This window comes from Fistularia commersonii, chromosome 10 (genome assembly GCF_037954325.1).
Source record: "Fistularia commersonii isolate RoL2024-O1a breed Wild chromosome 10, RoL_Fcom_v1.0, whole genome shotgun sequence".
Lineage (NCBI taxonomy): Eukaryota > Metazoa > Chordata > Actinopteri > Syngnathiformes > Fistulariidae > Fistularia > Fistularia commersonii.
The window spans coordinates 8,067,384-8,090,445 of record NC_141293.1 but is presented as its reverse complement, the minus strand read 5'-3'; the positions used below and the strand labels follow the sequence as shown (position 1 = coordinate 8,090,445).

At 45.9% G+C, this 23,062-nt stretch overlaps 2 protein-coding genes across 10 annotated transcripts in view; one reads left to right on the top strand and one right to left on the bottom strand.

Moving 5' to 3' along the window:
• Positions 1–14,084, bottom strand: part of tep1 (telomerase-associated protein 1) — a 36,233-nt gene extending 22,149 nt beyond the window's left edge. For all 8 annotated transcript variants that reach the window (XM_086153537.1, XM_086153539.1, XM_086153536.1 and 5 more), the window contains exons 1-12: positions 13,932–14,084; positions 12,909–13,312; positions 10,073–10,267; positions 8,865–9,014; positions 7,442–7,606; positions 7,236–7,373; positions 4,776–4,847; positions 4,557–4,678; positions 3,662–3,819; positions 2,604–2,713; positions 2,445–2,523; positions 2,174–2,351 (exon numbers count right to left, since the gene is read on the bottom strand). In XM_086153537.1, the coding sequence (XP_086009663.1) occupies positions 2,174–2,351; positions 2,445–2,523; positions 2,604–2,713; positions 3,662–3,819; positions 4,557–4,678; positions 4,776–4,847; positions 7,236–7,373; positions 7,442–7,606; positions 8,865–9,014; positions 10,073–10,267; positions 12,909–13,310 (1,769 nt within the window). In that variant the 5' untranslated portion in view covers positions 13,311–13,312; positions 13,932–14,084. The remainder of the gene's footprint in view (positions 1–2,173; positions 2,352–2,444; positions 2,524–2,603; positions 2,714–3,661; positions 3,820–4,556; positions 4,679–4,775; positions 4,848–7,235; positions 7,374–7,441; positions 7,607–8,864; positions 9,015–10,072; positions 10,268–12,908; positions 13,313–13,931) is intronic.
• A 2,470-nt stretch (positions 14,085–16,554) lies between these two features.
• Positions 16,555–20,192, top strand: LOC147230255 (uncharacterized). Of its 2 annotated transcripts, XR_015106683.1 has the most exons (5): positions 16,555–17,328; positions 18,372–18,467; positions 18,541–18,646; positions 19,034–19,147; positions 19,521–20,192. XR_015106683.1 is itself a non-coding variant. In XM_086153535.1 (4 exons), exons 1-4 carry the CDS (start codon positions 16,803–16,805, stop codon positions 19,089–19,091), a joined length of 786 nt encoding a protein of 261 aa, XP_086009661.1. In that variant the 5' UTR covers positions 16,555–16,802; the 3' UTR covers positions 19,092–19,467. The 2 variants fall into 2 exon arrangements, 1 of the variants encoding a protein (XP_086009661.1); XM_086153535.1 differs by lacking the exon at positions 19,521–20,192 and having other exon boundaries at positions 19,034–19,467.
• The last annotated feature ends 2,870 nt before the right edge of the window (positions 20,193–23,062 follow it).

Sequence of the window (23,062 nt, the reverse complement as noted above, 5' to 3'; positions counted from 1 at the left end):
ACGCACTCACGTACGCGTGACCTCATGTGTTCACCACACTTGGATCTAATCAGCTGATTCTGGATCTGGTTATTTACAAGACATTAGGGGACGGTACTTTATAAGATGTTGCAATCATGGAATCGGTGGAATTTTCAACAGTTCCATTTATGGTAAAATAGTCCTTGGGGTACTTTTGAAGTGGGCGAATCACTTAAATTTAGTCAATGGTTTGCTCCTGGAAATAAACGCCGTATTAGAGATGGGCCAGATTCATGGCATGACTCAATGACCGAGCAGAACAAAAAGGGTCTTCTTTGGCTAAATGTGAACAAACTGGTTCCTATATCAATTTTTTTTCCCAAGAAATAAGACCCGCCAAAATAAAAGCTTTTTTCACCAAGTCATTCTATGCTCAGGGTAGGCAAGAAAACTTCTCTCAAATACCGATTAGCTCTGCTTCACAGTCAAGAACGTTGACTCCCTTTATTGCCTCTTTGACCTTCAGGTGTGGAACAGGCCGATGATCTTGACGTACCAGATTGCAAGGCAAGACCAGATAACACAAACTCCTCCTTCCACTACCTCTTTCTTCATCTCTGTCTCATTACACAGAATGAAAAAAAGAACATAAAGTGCTGGGAACCAGCAAGGAGTTTGGTTTGGCCGACACATGCTGCTGTGTGACTGAGGCTCAACAGCCTATCTCAGTGCAGAGCCACCAACCACGATTGTGTGCTACGACACTGTTCATAAACCGACGTGTTCGGAAAGAAGTTATTTGGTAAACCGAGGTACGGCTCTGCTCTCTTATCTGCACTTTGGTTAAGAGATCTCAAATTGAGACACACGCAGACAGGAAATGTTGAGTCAGAGTGAATCTTGGCCCCCGCAGACCGTTGGCCGCATTGCGCTTCTTCGTTTTCCTGCCAAAAAATTCAACGGCATCATACGCATACAGTTTGAGTCCAGTTCCTGAGCAGGATACCGCGGTGTCACAATTGTATGACTTAAATTCCAAACGGTGGAGGCAGCAATGGTGAAGATGTGGAGGCTCTCGTTCGGAGGGAGGAGGGTGGATGGAGGATCAGGAATGGGTCCATCTGAGGTACAGCACGCTTTAGATCTTCCGTAGACAAAAGCCAGACTGAGATGGTTTGGACATGGACAGAGGAGGGATGGGGAAGATCTGGAGGGAAGTATGCTAAGGTTGGAGCTGCTAGTCAGGAGGCCTGGAGGCTGACCAGAGACATGATTTATGGATGCTGGTTAAAAAAAAAGGGCAGGAAGATGATTAGCTGAGAAGCTAAAAAGGAGGAAACTGAATGTTCCCCATGATGGTTCCTCTCATGGCCTTGTCCTGGTACAGGGGTCGGCAACCCGTAACCCCCTAAAGAGCCATTTGACCCGGTTTCCTCGGAAAAGAAAACTCCGGGAGCCGCAATTACTTTTTGACGTCGAATGCAAAGGTACCACTGTATATACTGCTTTTTATTACCTTTACACTTTGTATAAACAAGTGTGTTGCTTCTGAAATTCACAAAGTATTGCGGAGAAAATTAAATTTTATCTATGTAATGAACTCATTTTGAGCTTTGGGCTTTCAGAGCCCGTAGCGGAGCCTTGACCTGAATTTTAGAAATAAATCGGGAAAAAATCACTGTGTCAGTAAACAATAAAAAAATAAATATTTTCAAAATATCTTCATAAATATTTATTTTACCTAGTTTATCTGCACAGCATCTGCAAATCGGGACTTTACCGGCTGGCGGGTATACGGGCTTCCGCGAGTGTGACGTTATTTTGTGCGGCGAAAAATAATAAATATAATTTTATTTAATATTTCAAGATCACAATAATCTTCCAACTTAGAACTACAAGTTAAAAAAAGGAATTAAAACAAATGAAATACACTTCAATTAAATATTTATAATTTATTTTCCCAAGTCACTCGGAGCCGCAGTGTAAAGATGAAAGAGGCGCATGCGGGTTGCCGATCCCTGTCCTGATATTTCCAGTTTGACTACCTATTGTTGAGACGTGTTTAAAAAAAAAAAATCACATTTCCATCTTCCCTCCATCACCAATGTGACTGCCGCCATTTGGCTTTAAAAAGGGAACCTTGATATTTCCCGCAAGGTAAAAGGGTCAACAAAACAAACAAACAAACCAAAAAATAGGGCGAAGGACATACTGTGCAAGGAGGAGCTGCCGTTTCTTCTTCAAAAACATCACACGAATAAAAGGCACACCCATCGCTGCCTTGGTTCGCTTCCGGCTGGCCACCGCCCAGTCCACTCGGCGGGATTGCAGGCTCTTCTTCAGGATCGCCCTTTGGATCTCCACATCAGCAGGGAGCTTCTTCTTTGACCCTGGAGGACACGTGGATGATTTCACTTGTCTCAATTTTACATTTTAAAAGACAGCATGAGCTCTGGTGGCACCTCGCGATGCTCTCATCCCACCTGATCTGCGGAGCTCCATGACTACTTTGTAGGCGGCGAGGAACCTGAAGGGGAACTGCCGGCTCTGAACAACGGCTTTCTGTTAGATCGTCATAGAAAATCAGGTCAGGACATTAGGTCCCAGACATAATGTCATTACCCCACTTCCAATTCACCCACCTTGCTTGTGAGTCTACTGATGATCTTCTGGTGATGAGCCTCGCTGACTCCCTGGATGATAATGTTCCTCAGGTTCCTCAGCATCGCCATGAAGGGGAGGGACCGGTTGTCTGCATGAGGCGAGAACCCGAGGAGCATTTTGAGACAATGTGGCGCCGAAGGTGTTGAGCGCTTCATGTTGCAGGTCACCACAAGGAGGCGCATCACCAACTACTTTGGGCATCAAACCCTTTTTTTGCAAAGAGGGGAGGATGCAACATTCACAGGAATCTGGTTAACACAAACAAAGTGACATTATGTCATTTTGTTGATGGGATAACAATCTCAGAACTTAAGGAACCCTGAGGCTACAAGGAGTGGCACGACAGGAGTCCACAGCAACGGAGAGGGTGGAGAAGAGGTGAAGAAGAGGTGAGAATACAATAGCCCAAGATGGAGATGTGGAGGTTCTCTTTGGGAGTGAGGAGGATGGAGAGGATCAGGAATGAGTCCATCAGAGAGCCGGCACTTTAGACATTCTTTAGATGGTTAGATGTCCTGGAGATAAAAAGTTTGACTGAAATGGCTTGGACATGGACAGAGGAGGTGAAGGGGAGTAGAAGGATGCAGAGGTTGGAACTGCCAAGCAGGAGGTCCAGAGGAAGACCAGAGGTGGTTCATGGTTGGAAGGCAAGAGGATAGGAGGTTAGTTGACATAAGAAAAGAAGAAGAAGAGGAGATGGTTAGATGGAGGGAGATGATTGGCTATGGTGACCCCTGAAGGGAGCAGCCCAAGGGAAAGGAAGAAGCTGTAGCTCATGGTTGACACTTCAACAACCCTGCTTTGAACATGTGTCGCTATGACAATTATTTTGAGGTTTTGCATCGATTTCATCATCACCCTCATTGATGTTCCCTCATTTTTTTCATGCTTGTTTTGACCTGTTCGAAAATTAGAGTAAATCCACAGACAGGATGTTTGGTTGCGATCCCGGCTGACCAGCCAGTGAACGTTGCATTCAAGGTACCTTGGGGAATATAAGACTTTTCAAACCGTCCTGTAGGACATCACTGCAGACCTATGAGTTTCTCCCAGGCGGCAGCTGTGTTGCCCTCCTGGCTAAGCAGTCGCTCCCACGTCTCCGGTTCTTTGAGCTTCATTCGCCGGCCTGCTCGCTCCCTGTCCCAAACCCCCGACATTCCACAGTAGGTGAAGGCCTTGGGGTCTGCAGGATACCTGAGACAGAAACGGGGGGGGGGTTGAGGACCAGAAGTAACCTCTATGCTTCTACGTTCACGTCTGAGGAATGAGCACCGGTAGCCAGAGTTCCCCTGGCTAGACCTGTTGGAAGGTCCCATGTTGGAAGGGCGCATGTACAATGACGGGTGGCAAGTGAAACAACATTGGGACTTTCCATCCAAAGCATGTCTGCACATGCAAGCTAAAAACCTTTAGTTAGCACTAGGCTAGCTCCTAGTTATGCTGCCGTCGCCTTACTCTGCTGAGGGATATCCCGTGATGCACCTCTCATTTTGCAGCTAGCATCTCGCCAGTTTTGAGATAGTTTTATTGGTAGAGTGGTGACTTCTGACTACAGACTACTGGTACTTTGGATCTTCGGTGACTGAATTGCACTTTTTGTGAGTCACTTTGGGCAAAAGCGTCTCCCAAATGACTGTAATGTAATGTAATGTAATGCCAAACATCCCCTGTTGTACATTATGAGTATTACGGCTATTAGCATGTAACTGTTTGCACTACTGGTATTATTAACACAAGACAATTAGTGGTTGGCCCTCCCAACCGACATAACCCCTTCTTTCTTTATCACTTTCCATCTGTCTGTCCTTTTCTCTCTCTCTTTCAACCCCAGCCCGTCGAAGCAGAGGGCCGACGGCATTATTTATTTGGCTCACGCCTCCATTACCCCGTCGCACTTTTGCGCAAGTCCCAAGTGCATCCCCGCATCTTACTTCCTGCCCAGGATGGCCATGACATGCTCCGCCGGTTCTTTGATGTGCAGCAACTTGATCATCTTCTTCAAACTGAACTCTTGCTGCTTCTTATCCACCGCCTTTCCATCTTTGACCTTCAACTGCGAGCGTGCAAATAAAAAGCATTCGTTTTGGAGAGCATGGAATGAAACCCAGAGATGGCATTCAAGGTTGCTGCACGGCAGGCGAGTCACTCACGTATTTCTTCAGCTTGCCTTCATCTGAACTGAGCAACTGGGCCCAGCGTTTCAGCTGCTCATCGCTCGGTTTCTGCGGGATAGGGAGGGAAACAGGGGTGTTATCGCCATGAGGACCACATCTCCTTTTGCAGAACTACCATGGACTTTTTTTTTTGGTCTTAAAAGGTTAAAAGAAAACTTAAAAGGTTGAGGGACACATTTAGAAAGTCACGCTTCATGTGACGGTTCTCTTTCTTCAACATTTCATTGAAGAAACTGGGTCATGTGACCTTTTCTCCAATTTAAAGAATGGTATAAATGTAAAAACCCAGATGGAAAAATGTAAAAAAAAAAACAACACTGATTTTTTTTATTTTTTTAACATTTTTCCATCTGGGTTTTTACATTTATACCCTTCTTTAAAAAAAAATTAGATGATTTTTTTAGATGAAAATGATTTTTTTTTTTTTTTACTACACATTTACATACAAGTCATTGCATGACATAAGTATTTAATCACCAACAAACCAGTAAGAATTACTGCTCTCACAGACCTATTAGTTCTTCTTTAAGAAACCCTCCTGTTCTCCACTCATTACCTGTATTAACTGCACCAGTTTGAACTGGTTACGTGTATAAGAGACACCAGTCCACACACTTAAACAAACTCCAACCTCTCCACAATGGCCAAGACCAAAGAGCTGTGTAAGGACATCAGGGATAAAGTTGTAGCCCTGCAAAAGGCTGAGATGGGCTACAGGACAATGGGCAAGCAGTTTGGTGAGAAGGCAACAACTGTTGGCACAATTATAAGAAAATGGAAGAAGTTCAAGATGACGGTCAATCTTCCTCAGTCTGGGGCAAGATCTCACCTAGCGGGGCATTAATGATTATGAGAAAGGTGAGGGATCAGCCCACAGCTACACGGCTGGACCTGGTCAATGACCTAAAAAGAGCTGGGACCATAGTCGCAAAGAAAACCATGAGTAACACACTACGCCATCATGGAGTAAAATGCGCAACGTCCCCCTGCTCAACCCAGCACATCTGGATGATCCAGAGGAGGAATGGAAGAACATTATGTGGTCTGATGAGACAAAAATAGAGCTTTTTGGTCTAAAGCATGGAGCTGGAAACATCATTCTTTGGGGATGCTTTTATTCAAAGTGGACAGGACGACTGTACTGTATTGAGGGGAGGACGGATGAGGCCATGTATCACAAAATCTTGGCCAAAACATCCTTCCATCAATAAGGGCCTTGAAGATGGGTCGTGGCTGGGGCTTCCAGCAAGACGACGACCCGAAACACACAGCCAGGGCAACGAAGGAGTGGCTCAGTAAGAAGCATCTCAAGGTCCTGGAGTGGCCTTGCCAGTCTCCAGACCTGAACCCAATAGAAAATCTTTGGAGGAAAGTCCATATTGCCCAGCGACTGACCCGAAACCTGATGGATCTAGAGAAGATCTGTATGGAGGAGTGGGCCAAAATCCCCGCTGCAGTGAGTGCAAACCTGGTCAAGAACTACAGGAAATGTCTGATCTCTGTCATTGCCAACAAAGGTTTCTGTACCAGGTTTCTGTATATATACTGCTCAAAAAAATAAAGGGAACGCTTGAACAACACAATGTAACTCCAAGTCAATCACACTTCTGTGAAATCATAGTGTCCACTCAGGAAGCAATTCAGATTCATTTTGACTTGTTTTAAGGACATTACATCAAAGTTGGATCAGCCTGGATTGTGTTTTTACACTTCAATTTTGAGTGTGATTCCTAATCCAGACCTCCATGGGTTAATACATATGATTTCCATTGATCATTTTTGTGTGATTTTGTTGTCAGCACATTCAACTGTGTAAAGAGCAAAGTATTTCATAAGAATATTTCATTCATTTAGATCTAGGATGTGTTTTTTTAAGTGTTCCCTTTATTTTTTTGAGCAGTGTATATATATATATATATGTATATGTGAATGGATGATATATATGTAAATATTCATTCAATCATCATCTCTACCTTTTATCCTGAACTCAGTGGATGAAGTCAATGGAACTCCAACATGCAACCATTCACCCTCTCATTCACCATCTGGGCAAGTCGTATCTAAGTTGTGTGGATAATATATGAATGAATGAATGATGATAAGCCTTTAGAGCTGCAGGTTTTAGATGGAGTCTGACAGTGAAATGTGGGGGTTTACATTCATATCAAGATCCTATAGTCTTTCCTGTTGCTCTGCAGGCTGGGAGGAAATCAAATAAGTGTATTAATAACGGCATTAATAAATACAGAGTATTAGCATTAGCAATGACTTTTAGATTTAAAAAAAAAAACACATATATAAGCATCCTTCGGTAGCTATCTCAATTAGCAACTTTTCCTTCATCCGCTACTGAAAATTCTGATTTGTCAGAAAAGCAGCGGTGGACCAACAAGATTGCGATTCCGTCTCGAGAGCAAAGACAAAAGCTGTGCATACCTCGCGGTCGCGTCTATTGCGGTTGTGTTTGCAGCGGTGTTGTCGCGTGTTGTACTTCGCCAGCTGGTACTCGCCGAACTGCTTGAACTTGTCAGCCATGGCCTTCTTCAGGCAGGATGGCAGCGAGCGGCTGAAGCACTGGAGGAGAAAGAAGGCCGGTGCTCAACGGCAACATCCCACGGTAACAAATCTGCGCCGTGACTTACTGTGCTGTAGATCCGGACCACCTCCAGCCAGTCGGACGGCAGCTGCACGGCGGCGCAGAAATACCGGCGGAGGTGGCACTTGACAGCAGGGAGGCTGGCAGCAAGAGCGAGGAGGAAGTTGGCCGTGATGCGGATGTTCAGTTCCTGCCGGGTGTAGACGGCCACCTGGGTAGGAGGGGGATAAAATAGAATATTCCTGTAACCATTCCACAGTGGGGGAATTTCAATTCACACACAGGAGAAAGTGGATAGTGCAACAGAGGTAGTTAATAATGTACAAGCAGGGAGACATTTACGTATTAGGAAACAAACTTATAAACAAGAAACAGAAATAAAGAATTTAAGGAATATATGAACAGTATAAACACGTGCAAAAGTTGCAACTGTCAGGGTACAATGATGCTTACAGCAGCAACACCTATCTGACCTGTCTGGGTGAATTAATATATACTGCTCAAAAAAATAAAGGGAACACTTGAACAACACAATGTAACTCCAAGTCAATCACACTTCTGTGAAATCATAGCGTCCACTCAGGAAGCAACACAGATTCATTTTGACTTGTTTTAAGGACATTACATCAAAGTTGGTTCAGCCTGGAGTTTGTTTTTACACTTTAATTTTGAGTGTGATTCCTAATCCAGACCTCCATGGGTTGATACAATTGATTTCCATTGATCATTTTTGTGTGATTTTGTTGTCAGCACATTCAACTGTGTAAAGAGCAAAGTATTTCATAAGAATATTACATTCATTTCGATCTAGGATGTGTTTTTTAAGTGTTCCCTTTATTTTTTTGAGCAGTGTATTAATGTTAGAATGAACAAAAATAAGTCTTTTGAGAGCAGAGCTTTGGGAACCAACTGCATGGGACAGATAGAGACGGAGACCCCTCTTCACCGAGTCAACCATCTCCCACCGCTCCCTGTATGAGTGAATGGTTGTCTCTATGTGATGTCTGGATGACAGAGTGAATGGTTGTTTATCTTTATATGACATGTGAATGAATGACTGAATGGGTGTATGTCTCTGTATTATGTGTTAATGACAGAGCGAACGGTTGTATGTCTTCATATGACGTGTGAATGAATAAGTGAATGGTTGTTTGTCTCCTTAAGTGACAGGTCCAGGGTGAACCCCTGCTTCTCGCCCAGAGACAGGTGAGATAAGCTCCAGCCCCAGCACAACATTGTGTGCAGGATTACCCGTATGGCTGGTGAATGAATGATAGTCAGCTTTTACACCCCTTATTTGTTCATGTAAATCAAATTAAGTTAAATCACTGTGGATGCACCAGGGAACTCCTTCAAAATTAAGATGATGACCTCTGAGATCAACGTGACCTCTGAGATACCTTCTTCTTAAAAAGATGGAATAACTGTGGACAGATCCTCAAGGAGCAGATAACCCTCTGGACACACACCTTGAGAAGAAACTGCGGGTCAGGCTCAGAGATGGTCTTCGCCAGGTTGGTGATCCTGGTCCAGATGCTGTCCTCAGCATCCCAGTCCTTCTGGCCAGGGGCTGTGGACTTGTTGACCAAGGAGCAACACACAGCGTTCAGCAGGAGATACTGGAGAAGAGGAAAGGAAGGGAAGTCTCGTCATCTCGTGAAAAAGAATACATGAATAATAAAACACTTCTAAATTAGAAGAAGTGCCTTTATTGTCACATACAGGTATACATAGAGCACAGCAGCTAAATTTGACCACTGTGTTTAACCCATCATGGATGCACCATGAGCAGAAGCAGCTAAGAAGCAGTGCCAGGGGAGCAGTTGGGGGCTCAGTGTCTTGCTAAACAACACTTTGACGGTCAAGGAGGAACCGGGAATTAAACCGTGAATCTCTGCAAAGACGAGCGCTCTAACTGCTCTAACCCCCTGCGCCACGCCGCCCCATCCCACCCTTGGGGGGCAGGGGTCATTGATGGCTACTGAGGCTGAATCTTTGTAGGTCACTATACGATGGGTGAATGAGAGTAAATGTGTGTACTCCTCTAAATGCGGCCCTAACCCATTCATAGTTGGGATAGGCTCCTGCACCTCCTCTAACACTGAGTTCAGGATAAGCGGTATGGATAATAAATGAATGAATGAACGCTAATAATACTTAGCATTAGCCATCAAAGCGTATATAAACGAGAAGAAATGTGAGAATGAAATTAAAATTCATTAATTCGTTCATTTATTCATTCACCGTCTTTTCCTCCTATCCTTTCACCTGGGGCTCAGTGATGTTGAAGGTCTTTGCTGAACATAAAATTATAATTTATCCTTTATTAATCCCTGTGCGAAAATTCGCACAATTAACCCATCATGGATGAACCATGAGCAGTAGGCTGACCAGCGCCAGGGGAGCAGTTAGGGGTTCGGTGTCTTGCTCAACAACACTTCGACACACTAGGAAGAGCTGGGAATCGACCAAGGAATGTTTGGTACCAAAGACAATTGCTCTACCTCCTGCACCATTCTGCCCCACGGATGCCTGCCCCAAACATGCATGGTTTTGGACTGTAAGGGAACCCGGAGGAACCCCACACAGACCCAAGGAGAAGATGGATACCCCTCAGGCGTCAAGCTGCCACAGTGGCTGCAAACCTCAACATTCCCACGCTGGTTTAACACGTTACCTTCTGGTGTTCCATCTCCTTTATGGCCCTTTCCTTTGTCCCATCCATCTCGGTGAACTCCTCTTGCACACTGGCTGCAGCATGCTTGTCTTCCTGCCCGTCACAACCATGCAGGACGGGCGCCTCCATGAGCAGTGTCTCACCTTCGTCAGGCACCATCTCCTCCTCCTCCTCCTCCTCATCTTCTGGAGAACACTGCTTGTCCAAGAAATAGCAACATTAGCAAGTCTTTAAAGGATCCCTAGTAACCAAAATGTTATTATATGTTATATTATATGGGTTATATGGGTTATATTATATATCATATTATATTTAATCAAAATTTGTGCCAACTGCAGCTTCTTCTTCTTCTCCTTTCGGCTTTTCCCTTCAGGGGTCGTCACAGTGAATCAACCTTCTCCATCTCTCATGTATCATGTATCCTCTCTCACTACGTCCATAAATCTTCTCTTTGTTCTTCCTCAAGACCTCCTGCCTCGCAGCTCTCCAATTCCAGCATCCGTCTACCAATATATTCACTATCCTTCCTCTATACATTACTGAACCATCTCAGTCTGGCTTCTCTGACCTTCTCCCCAAAACATCTAAACATGTGCTGTTCCTCTGATAGACTCATTACTGATTCTATCCATCCTGGTCACTCCCGAAGAGAACCTTTGCATCTTCATCTCAGCGACCTCTAGCTCTGCCTCCCGTCTTTTTGTCACTGTAACTGTTTCTATGCCATACAGCATCGCTGGTCTCACCACTGTCTTGCACACCTTTCCTTCCATTCTGGCTGATGGTCTTTTCTCCACTCATTCCAACCTGCTTGAACCCGTCTCGTCACCTCTTTTCCACACTCTCCGTTGCTCTGGACTGTTGACTCCAAGTACCTGAAATCCTTCAACATCTTGATCTCCACTCCCTGTAGCCTCACCGCTCTACCCGAGTTCCTCTCATTCACACACATAACACAACTAACAACTAACCTTCATTCCTCTCCTTTCCAGTGCATACCTCCACCTCTCTAGATTTTCCTCAACCTGTTCCCTGCAGACTACAGATCACAATGTCATCTGAAAACATCATGGTCCATCGCAATTCCTGTAGAGCCTCATCTGTCAGCCTGTCCATCACCATTGCAAACAAGAAGAAGCTCAGAGCTGATCCCTGATGGAGTCCCACCTTCACCTTGAACTTCTCTGTTACCCCTACAGCGCACTGCACCACTGTCTCACAGCTAGCCTACATGTCCTACAGAGTTCCTCTCTTGACACCCTGTCGTATGCTTTTTCTGGGTCAACAAAAACACAATGCAGCTCCCTCTGGCCTTCTCTGTGCTTCTCTATTAGCATTCTCAAAGCAAATACTGCATCTATAGCATGAAGCCATACTGCTGTTCACAAATGCTGACTTCTGCTCTCAGTCTAGTTTTCACTACACTTTCCCATAACTTCATTGTATGGCTCATTAACTTCATCCCTCCATAGTTGCTGCAATTCTACACACCCCCCTTATTCTTAAAAATGGGCACCATCACACTTTGTCTCCATTCTTCAGGCATCTTCTCACTCTCTAAGATCCTGTTGAATAATCTAGTCAGAAACTCTACCACTGCCACTCCTAGACACTTCCACACCTCCACAGGTATATCATCATGACCAACTGCTTTTCTACTCTTCATCCTCTTCAATGCCTTCTTCATTTCACTTTTACTAATTTCTGCTTCTTTGTGGTCTAGAATAGTCATCTCTTCTACCCTTGCCTCTCTTTAGTTTTCTGCATTCAGCAGCTCTTCAAAGTACTCTTTCACTCTCCCCATCACTGTTCTAGTATGTCAATACATTTCCCTCTCTATCCTTATGTATAGATCATTCTCTCCCTCCTTACTGTCTAACCAAGCATACAAGTCATCATACGCCCTTTGCTTTGCCTTTGCTACCTCTATCTTTACCTTGTGCTGTATCTCCCTGTACTCTTGTACTCCTGTTTCCCACTTCTTCTTTGCTAACCGCAGTCACTAATCTCTTTTAAGTTACTTCCTCTATACAAGATGTAGTCTACGCGTGTGCTCCTACCTCCGTTCTTATAAGTTACCCTATGTACCTGTTTTTTTCTGAGTGACCCTCCTGCAGTTGGAGCACACCCTCCGATCCCCCTTTTTAAAGAGGGATCATCACCACAGTCTGCCTATCCAGCAGCACTGCCGCCGCCTTCCACGAGATGTTGCAGAAGAGTGTCAACCAGGACAGCCCTACAACATCCAGAGCCTTAAGGAATCCAGGGGAACTACAACCAAGGAGCACTGTGACTATCTCGGCAATTTCAGCCCAAGAAATAGGAGTCAACCCACACATCCCCTGACTCTGCTTCCTCATTGGCATGCATGTCCTTGGGATTGAGGAGGCCTGAATAGTATTCCTTCCGCTGATCCACAACATCTCAAGTTGAGGTCACCATCCCCACTGCATGCACCCAATGCTGCTGCCCCCACCCCACCCCAGTCACCAAACAGTGCACCAGAATCTCCTTGGAGCCCTCTGAAGCAGCCCAATGTGGTACTATTGTTGTATTCTGTTTAGCAAAAGTTAGCACTAGCGGAACGCAAAAGTTAACACAATGGAACCCATGTACGGCATCAACCTAGCATGCTAGTAAAACAATGGCTGCACCAACAGCTTAGAATATGTGTTATAAATTGTCATTTTTAAAGAAATAACAATTGTCCATGCTTTTTTAACAGATTAAACCTATTTATGCCGATTTGTCCTTCCAGTCAGGCTTCCTTTTAAAACTCCAAATAACAATCTTGCTTTTTTTTCCCCCAAATGAGTAGTGGATGTACCACACTCGCCTGGGAGACTTCCTCTCCACCTGTATCTTCTGCCACCTCCCTCTTTGCGCCACCATCCAGACCAGGAGGGCGGAGGAGGAAAGACGGCGGCTGGGAGAGGCCACTCAGCAGGGGGGCCGAAGTCAGGATGGTGTTCGCTGGAGTCAGAAAGTTGGAGGCGTTCAGGAGCCTGTTCTGGGTGCTGAGGAGGGGAGAGACCACGGGAAGGAGGGTGGAGGAGGTGGAGGAGAGGCCAGTGGGTTGCAGGGCTGGGCAACTGGAGGTTGTCAGGAGCATCAGGGACGGGGTCGCCAACAGGAGCTTATTCTCCACACATGGCGGAGAGTAGTTGGAACTCAAGCTCCCCCCCCCTGGGGTGTCCCTAAGCTCCATGGGGGTCTGCAACAGGGTCAGCGCCTTCATCCCTGGAACAAAACAACACCGACACATCTGATAAGGCGACTTGACAGCATTCCTTCCACTGTTTGAACAGGAGACCAGGGTGTGTCGGCCTATGACAAGTCGTCCACGAAGCATGAACAAAGTCCACGGTGGAGGACATGCCATGATGAGTAAATTTAAAATAATATTCTGAGGAAAAATCACATCTGTGAGGGCTGTTGGGGCATGCATGTGGTACAAATAATTAAAATAAAACTCAAACAACTTAAATAAATAAAAATAAATTATTTCCATCTAAGTATATCACATCTCAAAACGAATAAAGTAATTGTAAAAAAAAAAAAAAAAAGAATTAAAAAAATACTTGTACAGGAGGAACAAATTCCAAAGGATTACTCAAACTAGAACAAGCCCCTTCCTAATTTCAGTGGGGAATATTATATTTAAATATATATTTCACCAAAAAACAATTATCACCTGCACAGTAGGGAGTGTCAGAAACTCGATTTTCTTCGGAACTCAATTTTTTATTTAACTCAGTGGGGGACAGTCGTGATTCCGCAGGAGTATGTGCTTTATTTTCATTTATTTTATTTTATTTTTTTATGAAAAGAGCCTCCAAGTGCACCGCCTTTGACTCACCGCGACAATAGGCGGGCCCTTCCTGGAAATCTGCGTCGTGACGTTTGATATCAGCTCCGTTCCGAGATCGCCGGTTTATTTTTGGGGGGTCTAAGAGCAAGAAAACCAAAACCAAAAACAAGCCCCGGTGCTGTTGATTTCCCGTAAACTTCCTTGTTCGAACAGCTGCGTAACGTGCTGCATTCACGTGGCGTCGGAGTAACGGGTTTCTCACGTCGCCTGTCGCGGGAGAGAAAAAAATATACAAAATGTCGCAACGAAATGGGGAAATCCGAGGAGGTTGTGAACACAACACTTCTGCATTCCTCGAGCTCTACGTTTAAGTTAATAACTTCTTGTTGAAAGTCCGTACTTTTCACAGATTTGTCAGTAAACTCAACCGGCCCAAGTCCATATTTACACTGTTTGTAGTCTTTATTTTTATTTCTTATTTTAATTTCTATTTTCTACTTTTTTCTGATTGTTATATATCTCACTGTTGTACATTATTCACTATCTCTATTGCACTATCCACTTTCTGCTGTGTGTGAATTGATATTTTCCCATTGATGATTAAAGGAATTCTCTTTTCTATTCTATTCTTCTGAGTCTGTTTGTTTTATATAGCTCACATGTTTTACTGCTGAAGATATTTGCATGTTTACAAAATACTCCGTATTGCTACCCCTTGACATGATGTTGTCAAGATGATCTTTTATGATCTACTTTTGGTTTTTCTTTCTCCGGCCCCTCGCTGGCTTCGTTTTAATTTCTAGTTCAATCATGTTTTTCCTATCAGATGTCATCTGTTCCCCTCCACCTCCACTGAATCACCTGCTTTTCTTTGTCACTCAACTCCCCGCATCCGCCCTGTCTTCCCTTCCAAATGCTGGAATCCAGATGAGAATTGTTCTATTGTTCCTGTTTTACTCATTAAGATAAGAGTTTTTTATTTCTCGTGTAATATCCTGTCTGGATTCTTACATCGTACTCCTTGTATTCATGGGTGCACTTCATATTAACTCTTCATTTGCTTTGGTATCCTGATTTTGACTTGCATACAGCTATGTCCACATTTTTAGGGGGACAAAACCAATACAACATAATATTTCCAGTATTTTTTTAAAAATCATCAGTAGTTTAAGTTGGTGTGAGAGAGGAGGATACAGAGAATAGGGTTAGATCGAGAAGGTTGATTCGCTGTGGTGTCCCCTGAAGGGAAAAGCCAAAAGAAGAAGTTCAGGTTGCACAAGGGACAGTCCCAGTCTGATGAGGCTATGTTATATAGACCTTCATGTCTATATAGGGTTATGTTAACGTGGTGCAGGACATGACTGAGACGGTGGCAAGGTGTGACGTGGACATAACAGAGGAGTTTAAAGTGGAGGTTGGAGTGCATCAGGGGTCAGTTTGAACACCTTCTTCTTTGCCATGGCAATGCACAGGTTAACAGAAATTAACAGGATTAGGTTAAACAGGAATTTCCACAGACTGTGATCATTTGCAGATGAGATTGTGGTCTATGGAGAGAGCTGTGAGCAGGTGTAGGAACGTGTAGGAACGTGTAGGAACGTTGATGAAGGTTAGCCGCAGCAAGACAGAATACATGGGTGTGAATGAAAGGAACCCAAGTAGAAGGCCACAGGGAGTGGAGATAAAGATGGTGGAGGATTTTGACTATTGAGGGTCAACAGTCCAGAGCAGTGGAGCAGTTTGGAACAGGTGGAGAAAGCCACAATAAAAGGAAAGGTGTAAAAGACGGATATGAGAGCAGCCATGTTGCCTGGTTTAGAGACACCGAGGAGGATTAAGGAGGCAGAGATGGAGGCAGTAGACATGGTGTGGTGGTTCTTTTTGGGAATTAGGGGAGATGATCAAGAATGGGTCCATCAGAGGAACCGCACATGCTAGGTGCTCTGCAGATAAAAGTCAGACTGAGATGGTTTGGACATGGACAAAGGAGGCATAGTAAAGATCTGGGTAGAAGGATGGTTGGAACTGCCAGGCTGGAAGACTAGAGGAAGGCAAGAGGATATTTCTGAATAGAGTGATAATGACTGGAAGTTTGTATGCATGAGAGTGCAGTGGTAGATGGAAGAAGATGATTAACTCCTGAAGGGAGCAGCCCAAAGGAAAAGAAGCAAATTGTTCCTTCCCTCTAAAGCTCTCAAAATCGCCTAAACTTCAACTTTTCCCATCCATCTGAAACAGGGCGATAAGGCAAACAGAGATAATTCCAGTGAATTTCCAACAAATCGTAATCCAGATTACTCTCACCCCGGATGCAGTTTGGACCCTTGTGGTTTCATTCTTCCTGGTACTTTTATGCGAAGGGCGCTGATTGGTTAATAACGGTACGTGCGCGCGATTTTTCTTTCTATCGTAATGACCATAATACGGGCAAACCTCCGTCGAACGGTTTCGAAATATAATCCCTCAGTACCCGTAGCAGCAAAATGCAATTATGCAAAGACGCACACTTCACCTGTGCGCGTTATAAAAGATATTTAGAAATAAAGTCGTTATTCGTCCGTGGTGAGAAACACGTCGGCGTTACCGTAACTGTCGGTGTACGGTGGCGAAGGTGGGTTTAAAAAAAAAGCGGAAGTGAGCGGCTCTACTTCCGCTGCAGCAGGGAGAACATTACGTCATAACGGGAGGAAAATGTGGACGGCGAGGACGGATTGACGTCAACGAACGAACAGAATCGGAGATCGTCGCCCTCCCTACGTCTCTCCTCGCCGGAGAACCTTAACCGGTTTTGAAAATTGTTCCAACTGGGATAGCGAGAGGTTTCGAGGTCGTCGTACCGCCGCGATTCGGTCCGAGCCAGCCCCCCTCTCCCCCTTCCCCTCCCCCGGCTAGCCTGTTGAATTAGCCCGCTTGCTAGCTATGGGGACGAGAGCCAGCCGCCTCCAGGAGGACCAGGTCCCCACCGCGTTCGGGAAAGACGGCGCCAAGCGGGACTCGTATCGGCGACCCCGCTGCTCGAGGCCCACCAGTCTCATGGTGGACTTCTCTGGGAGTTTCGAGGACACGGAGGCCAACCGGAGCCGCTCGGAGGAAGGCAGCGACTCGGACTTGGGGCAGCACGGGGCGAGCGCCGACGGCAGCCCCGCCGAGCGCCACAGCGTCCCGGCTAGCGTTAGCCCCGCGACGCCCGCGGACGACGACACCAGCGAGGGGAAGCCCGACGAGGACGGGAATATAAGCCCGGAAGCCCCCGTCGACGGGGAGCACCAGCCCGGAGAGGAGACAGGCCGCACGCCCCACCGCACTTTTTCCGAGCGGCTGCCCGGAAATCGGCACTCGTCCGCCCGCAGCGTTGGCGCTCGATCCACCCGGGTCCGGGGGGCGCACCAGCGGCCGGTGTCCGAGGCGTGGATCGGCCTCTACCGGGTCAACAACCGCCATGGCAGTGAGTAAAAACATCCGCAACGCTAAACATCAACACGCATTTTCATATTATTCTTTAAATCTGTCGACTATTCTCAAAACGTTACACGTTGGTCCAGCCCTGCAGGGCCGGGTTGTGTTTGCACGTTTGCACGCAAGGATTCCAAAACAGTTCGCCTTATATCGGCTACCATTCATTAATAAAATGACATTAAATTCTGTTCTATCGATTGTATTGTGGACACTGACATCTGTCACCTAGTAAACGTTGAAAATATTATCTGATGTCAGGGTTGTAATGGAATATCCCTGTTGCTGCAAGAGCCTGGGGAGTTTATCTCGGGTCACACTATTAAATTATTGAAATATCCGCCATCCTAATTAAGATGGATTATTGGGCTGGGGGTGGGGGGTGGATTTTCATTCCTGCTGAGATAATCTCGTCTCCTGTGCTTTAAGATGTCTGAAATTGTCACAGAGCCTATTGTGTTGGTGTAACTGGAAGTGGTGACACACATACACACACACACATTGTGGTGTCACATGGCCGGTGAGTGTGGTCCCTGATGGGTTATTTCTGACACAAACAGAACGGCGGTAGACCAACTGTGCCTCCCGCCTGGGTCCATTGGGATGGCAGACTACACACACACACACACACACACATATGCTCCTTCAGGATTATATAATCGGGGGAAACACAGAAATGTGCAAACGTGACACCCCAAGCCAAAACACCACGGCGCGGCGGGTTTTCCCGGGCCAGCCCTCTGGCAAGTGTAGGGAAATGGGTCAAAACTCGACATGGTTGCCTGCTGCTGGCAGCAGCTCAGAGATGAAGGGGGGGTTAGGTCGGGGGAGTTGTAGGCCAACGAGGAGCCATTCCCTGGTCCACGGTGGAGCCCACAAGCCAGCAGGAGTCAAGTACGCCGATGGAGCAGGCGCCGCGGCAGTCCGATTGTATTTCACGCTGATCCCCGGAACTGCGACGCAAGCGCCATCCATCATTTATGTCCCAACGTGACACCGCGCTGATCCCGGGTTTTTCATTTTGCCCTGCTGCAGGTATCCGCTGTCCCTTCTGCTCCAAGCCGTTCCCGGGGGGTCGCATCGAGGACCACCTGCTGAGCTGCCTCACGTCTCCTCCCCTGCCATACAACAGTCAGTACCTGGCTCTCACAGGCATCGGCAGCCGCTTTTCCGGTGCTTACAAATGCTGTGTGTGTGCTTACAGCGGATGTGCTCAGCAAAGACAGTGGCGAGTGCTCAATCTGTTTGGAGGATCTGCTCCAGGGGGAGACCATCGCCAGGCTGGCCTGCCTCTGTGTCTACCATAAGAGGTAACCGCCAGCACCCTGACAGACATGACCAAGGGTCATCTGCGCGAGGGGGGGACAAAACGAAATCAGAAATGCGTGTCACACTCCGGCCAGCCATGCGCACACACTGACGCTGTTGCGGCGTGAAAAGCAGATTTGGAAAATGGCGGCCGTGAGCGTGGCTTCCTCGAGTCCGAGGGAACCCGGATGGGTTGTTTCCTGAGAAGGAGGTCGTGCCCTCCCTTGAATGTGATACCTAAATTCTGAACCCCATGGACATACAAGGAAGAAACACCACCCAACTAGAACCTTCAGATCTTTTGGACATGCCCTTGAATCTAGTAAATAGGAGTCAAAAATGCTATTTCTAGAGCAGTGCAGTAACCCCCGGGCTCGCTTCCCTTGCAGCTGCATTGACTCCTGGTCCAAGGTGAAGCCCTGCTGCCCCGAGCATCCCTTCGACTGACTCATGGGACCCACGACCCCCCTCTCCCTCCCGCTGCCGCGACCAAGACGACTCAGGTATGTTCCCACGCTGTGGAAGATTCACAAACGCATCACAGGGCCTTCAAACAAAGCCCGGAATCCTTCGCGTTCGTCCCTTTAAACTCAGGATTCCGAGATGAAAGAATGGAATTTTTCACCGTAGATTGAAGAAGCTCCCCAATTTAAAGGGCTGAAGAGTCGCTTTATCGACGATTCTCTTTAGGGAATTTGAATTTGGAACGGTCTAAAACAAGTGGAGGGATTCAGTTGGAGTGAGTGGCTAGTGCGCTAATATCAACGCTACACCAAATCACTTTTTTTTTTTTTTTTTTTTATTAAAAGCATACAGGGGGAAAGAAACGCCCAAGTTTTTGTCCCTAAGCATCTGTTTTTTTTGTCTCTCTTCCAGGAGACGACACTGAATCCCACATAATAATAAATAAATCTCAACGCCTATATCGAACACTCGAGGGCCCTTTCAGGACGTGAGTGGAGGATGGCAAAGATTTTATATATGTGTATATATATATATTTATATATATATATATATATATATATACATATTAGTGTGATGTGTTTGTGTAAGACTACACTTCCTGTCAGCGGACATGACAGAAGCCTTCCACCAGACTCCTTCCCCCCCACCCCCGCCAACCCAGCGAAGAAGAGGAGCGGTCATTTTCTCAAGTATTTTGCAAAGAGTGTCGTTCCACGTCGCCCCCTCCTTCCTCTAAACCCCCACCCAGCCTCGCAACGAAGGCACGAACTGCTACCACAACATCACTTTTTTTTTTTTTAAGGGGGACTACTGGTGCCGCCGCTCTGTATTTTCTCCCCTTTGTATTACCTGTAGACATTTCGAGGGGGGGGCTTTCGGGGGTCAGTCTATGTTTTTCCCACTAGGTCAGTTTCTGGCAGGTGGTTGGAGCGCTAAGTTCTATGTGCTGCTAATTGGTGAGGGTGTTTTCTTAACGGTTGTCGGGAGGGGGAGGGGGGGGGGGGCTGCACCGATTTGAGCACTTTTGTCCCTCAAAGCTAATTTTGTTTTTTTGTTTTTGAGTGTGTGTGTGTGTGTGTGTGTGTGTGTGTGTGTGTGTGTGTGTGTGTGTGTGTGTGTGTGTGTGTGTGTGTGTGTGTGTGTGTGGTTAAGGGGGGGGGCGGTGAGTAAGCGAGTTTTCACATGATGGCCAGGGACAGGAAGCGTCCCAAGATCGAGTGCGTCTGCGCGTTTGTTAGCCACAACTTGCCCCGAAGTCTGCTTACCAGAACAACCCTTCTGCACCCCCCCTCCCCCCTTTAACTGTGTACATGCTGTCACGCGCGGCTTCAGTACACAACATGTCTCCTCTCTTCTTTGAATGTGGTTCGGCTCCTTTAACCCCCCCATCCCCCCTTTGGGGTCCAGATAGTCGGACCGGCCCCCCAGGCGACGGATTCGCCATCTGGCTCCACCCGGGCCATATCGGGATGGGACAAAAGGGACGGCAGCCCTGGGGGTGGGGCTAGGGGGCATGTATTTTGGGGGGCACATGGCATCGGTCGGGGGAGGGGGGGCCCGAATAACTTATGGTTAATTACACGACTAGCAACGCCCCCCCTGTTTTTTTGTCTTTTAAATAAAAGCACATTAGATATATCTCACACAGCAACCATAATTTTAGCTGCATGTGTTTCACAGCTTTGCCTTTTGTGTGCACTGGTTGCCCGGTGAGGGTGGAGCAAGTGTTTGGTGGTGTTTTCAGGGCTGGACTGAAGTGAGCGGGGGTGGGGGGGCCGGGGATGGACAGCGTTTTAAGAGGCTTGGGGGGGGGGGGGGGGGCAGTGTGAACGGATTGCTTTTTGCTATTTAAAAAAAAGTCCAGGTGATGAAATTTGAAATTTCCTTCCTGGAGCCTCAAGCAGTGTTCACACTGCAGGGATGGGGAAGTGGATGACCTGTCTTTCTAAGAAACAGCCGGTGTCTGATTCAGAGCCCCCCCCCTCCAGCAAGAAACCCTGCCTTTTTGTTTTGTTTTTTTGGTCGTTTTTTTCTTTTTTTGGGTTTGTGCCACAATTTTCCAAGCAATCCTGTTGCGCGGAAGGTTACAGCTCGGTAGCCACTGTGAATAGGACCGGCTGCAGCAGCGGTTTCGGGTGGGGTCTTCAAGGCAGGGTTTAAACAAACTAAAGACTGAAATTTAAAAACTGTCCGGCTGGGTGCCATTTTTTTTTTTTGTTTTTAACAATAGAAGCTCATTAATGGGATAACCGTGACCTTTGTTTAAAAAAAATGGATTACCAATTGGGAGAAGAAGGGTTAGGGAGTCAGTGTGAACTAAGAGCTGCGGCGTGAAGGAAGCTTCCTTTCACACCTTTGTCTTTTTTTTTCCCTTTTCTTCTCTCCCAAGTCCCTGGTATTCTGCAGTCAAGAGGTGCTACAACTTGTCCTGCCAAGGGCAGCCCTGTGCATGTTTCAGTTTTTTTTTTTAATTGGACATATAAAAACAACAAAAATAACAAAAAAAACACCAATGCCAAGTGTGTGTGTGTGTGTGTGTGTGTGTCAGGGGCTCGTGTGAGAGCACAGCTCATCACTCATTAGATGTTACATTTTGTTGTGGTGATAATTTATGTTTGTATACCTTTGCTGGGGGTGCTGGGAGGGGTGGGGCTGTGTGTGCGCACGCGCGTGCATGTGTTTGTGTGTGCGTTTTTCTAAAAGAGGGCGGCTGGGTTGTCGCTAAAGATGACAATCTAAAAAAAAAAAACACCTTACTCTCGTTTTATTTCTTACCCCTTCTGAACTGTGTGGTGCAATACCTCAAAAGTTTTACCAATGCTAAGTGAATGCCCTTTGTGTTTATCCCCACCGCCACCACCAAAGGGTGGTGTTTCCCACAAACATCCCCCTTGGCTTTGACTCGCGGGTTCTCCGTCCGCCCTGCGTTCGGAACGCCGATGTACAAGACCGGATTGTTTTGTTTTTATTTTAAATAAAGTTTCACTGCAACAAATATCGGCGTCCCCGAGATACGGACAATCTGCCTTTTACTCTGGTATTAAAACAAACTGAATTTTATTTATTAAATTTGTAAATATGTAATGCAATTCAAGAAAAATGGCTTGGTCTTTGTCTGTTCAATATACTGTTTCTAAGCTCCGATCTTTTGTATGTCTCAGAAATTGTTTTTATATGTATTTTTTACAATAAATATGTGTGAGAGATGTTTTGTGAACGTCTTGTTTTTGTGCGTTTTTACGTGTCCATGCATTTCCAGTTCTTATTTTAGAAAAAAAATGTGTGAAACTTTCATTCCTTTATTAAAGTTGATGGGCTAGAATTGTCATCAGATGACAACTACAGATGAAAAATGTCATGAGTCAAAAGGGATCCATGTCCAGTTTTGTAAATGGAAGTCATTCATTTATCATCTATAGCCTGAACTAATTGCAGGGCTGAATATAGAGGAATAGAACTATTCATCCTCTCATTCACATCATAGACTATTCACTTATTCACATTATCTGGAGCAATGAACCTCATGCATGTTTTTGAACTGTGGGGGGAACCTGGAGAGCCTGGAGGAACTCCACATAGGAAGGTCCCGTATGGGTATCTAACCAGGGACGTTCTTGCTGTGAGGCAGTGCTAAGTGCAAAGAAATGCTAACCACGGCGCCACCATGCAATGCAAGGAAGGTCAAACATTCATATTTCTGAATTGTGAAAACAGACTGAAAAATAATAAAGTATAAAAAATGTATGAGTATAATAAATTTCTTAAGGGGGCATAACATTACACAAGGAAATTAACAAATTAGCATTAATGTATATTATTGTCAAGCTACACAAAAAAAACTGGGTTAGAAGCCAAATGAAGAGAATGATGACATGAATACTGATATGAAATCTGGGCATTTTTAAGGGTCTCCAATAAACCTCCTGTGTGTGTGTGTGGCCTGTTGGAGGAAC

What these genes read in the sequence shown, in the direction of transcription:
- LOC147230255 (XM_086153535.1), top strand. Translation starts at nt 16,803, where the DNA reads ATGGGGACGAGAGCCAGCCGCCTCCAGGAGGACCAGGTCCCCACCGCG. An exon ending in GGTCAACAACCGCCATGGCA is followed by an intron (nt 17,329 to 18,371) that starts GTGAGTAAAAAC and finishes GCCCTGCTGCAG; the next exon opens with GTATCCGCTGTCCCTTCTGC. An exon ending in CTCTGTGTCTACCATAAGAG is followed by an intron (nt 18,647 to 19,033) that starts GTAACCGCCAGC and finishes CTTCCCTTGCAG; the next exon opens with CTGCATTGACTCCTGGTCCA.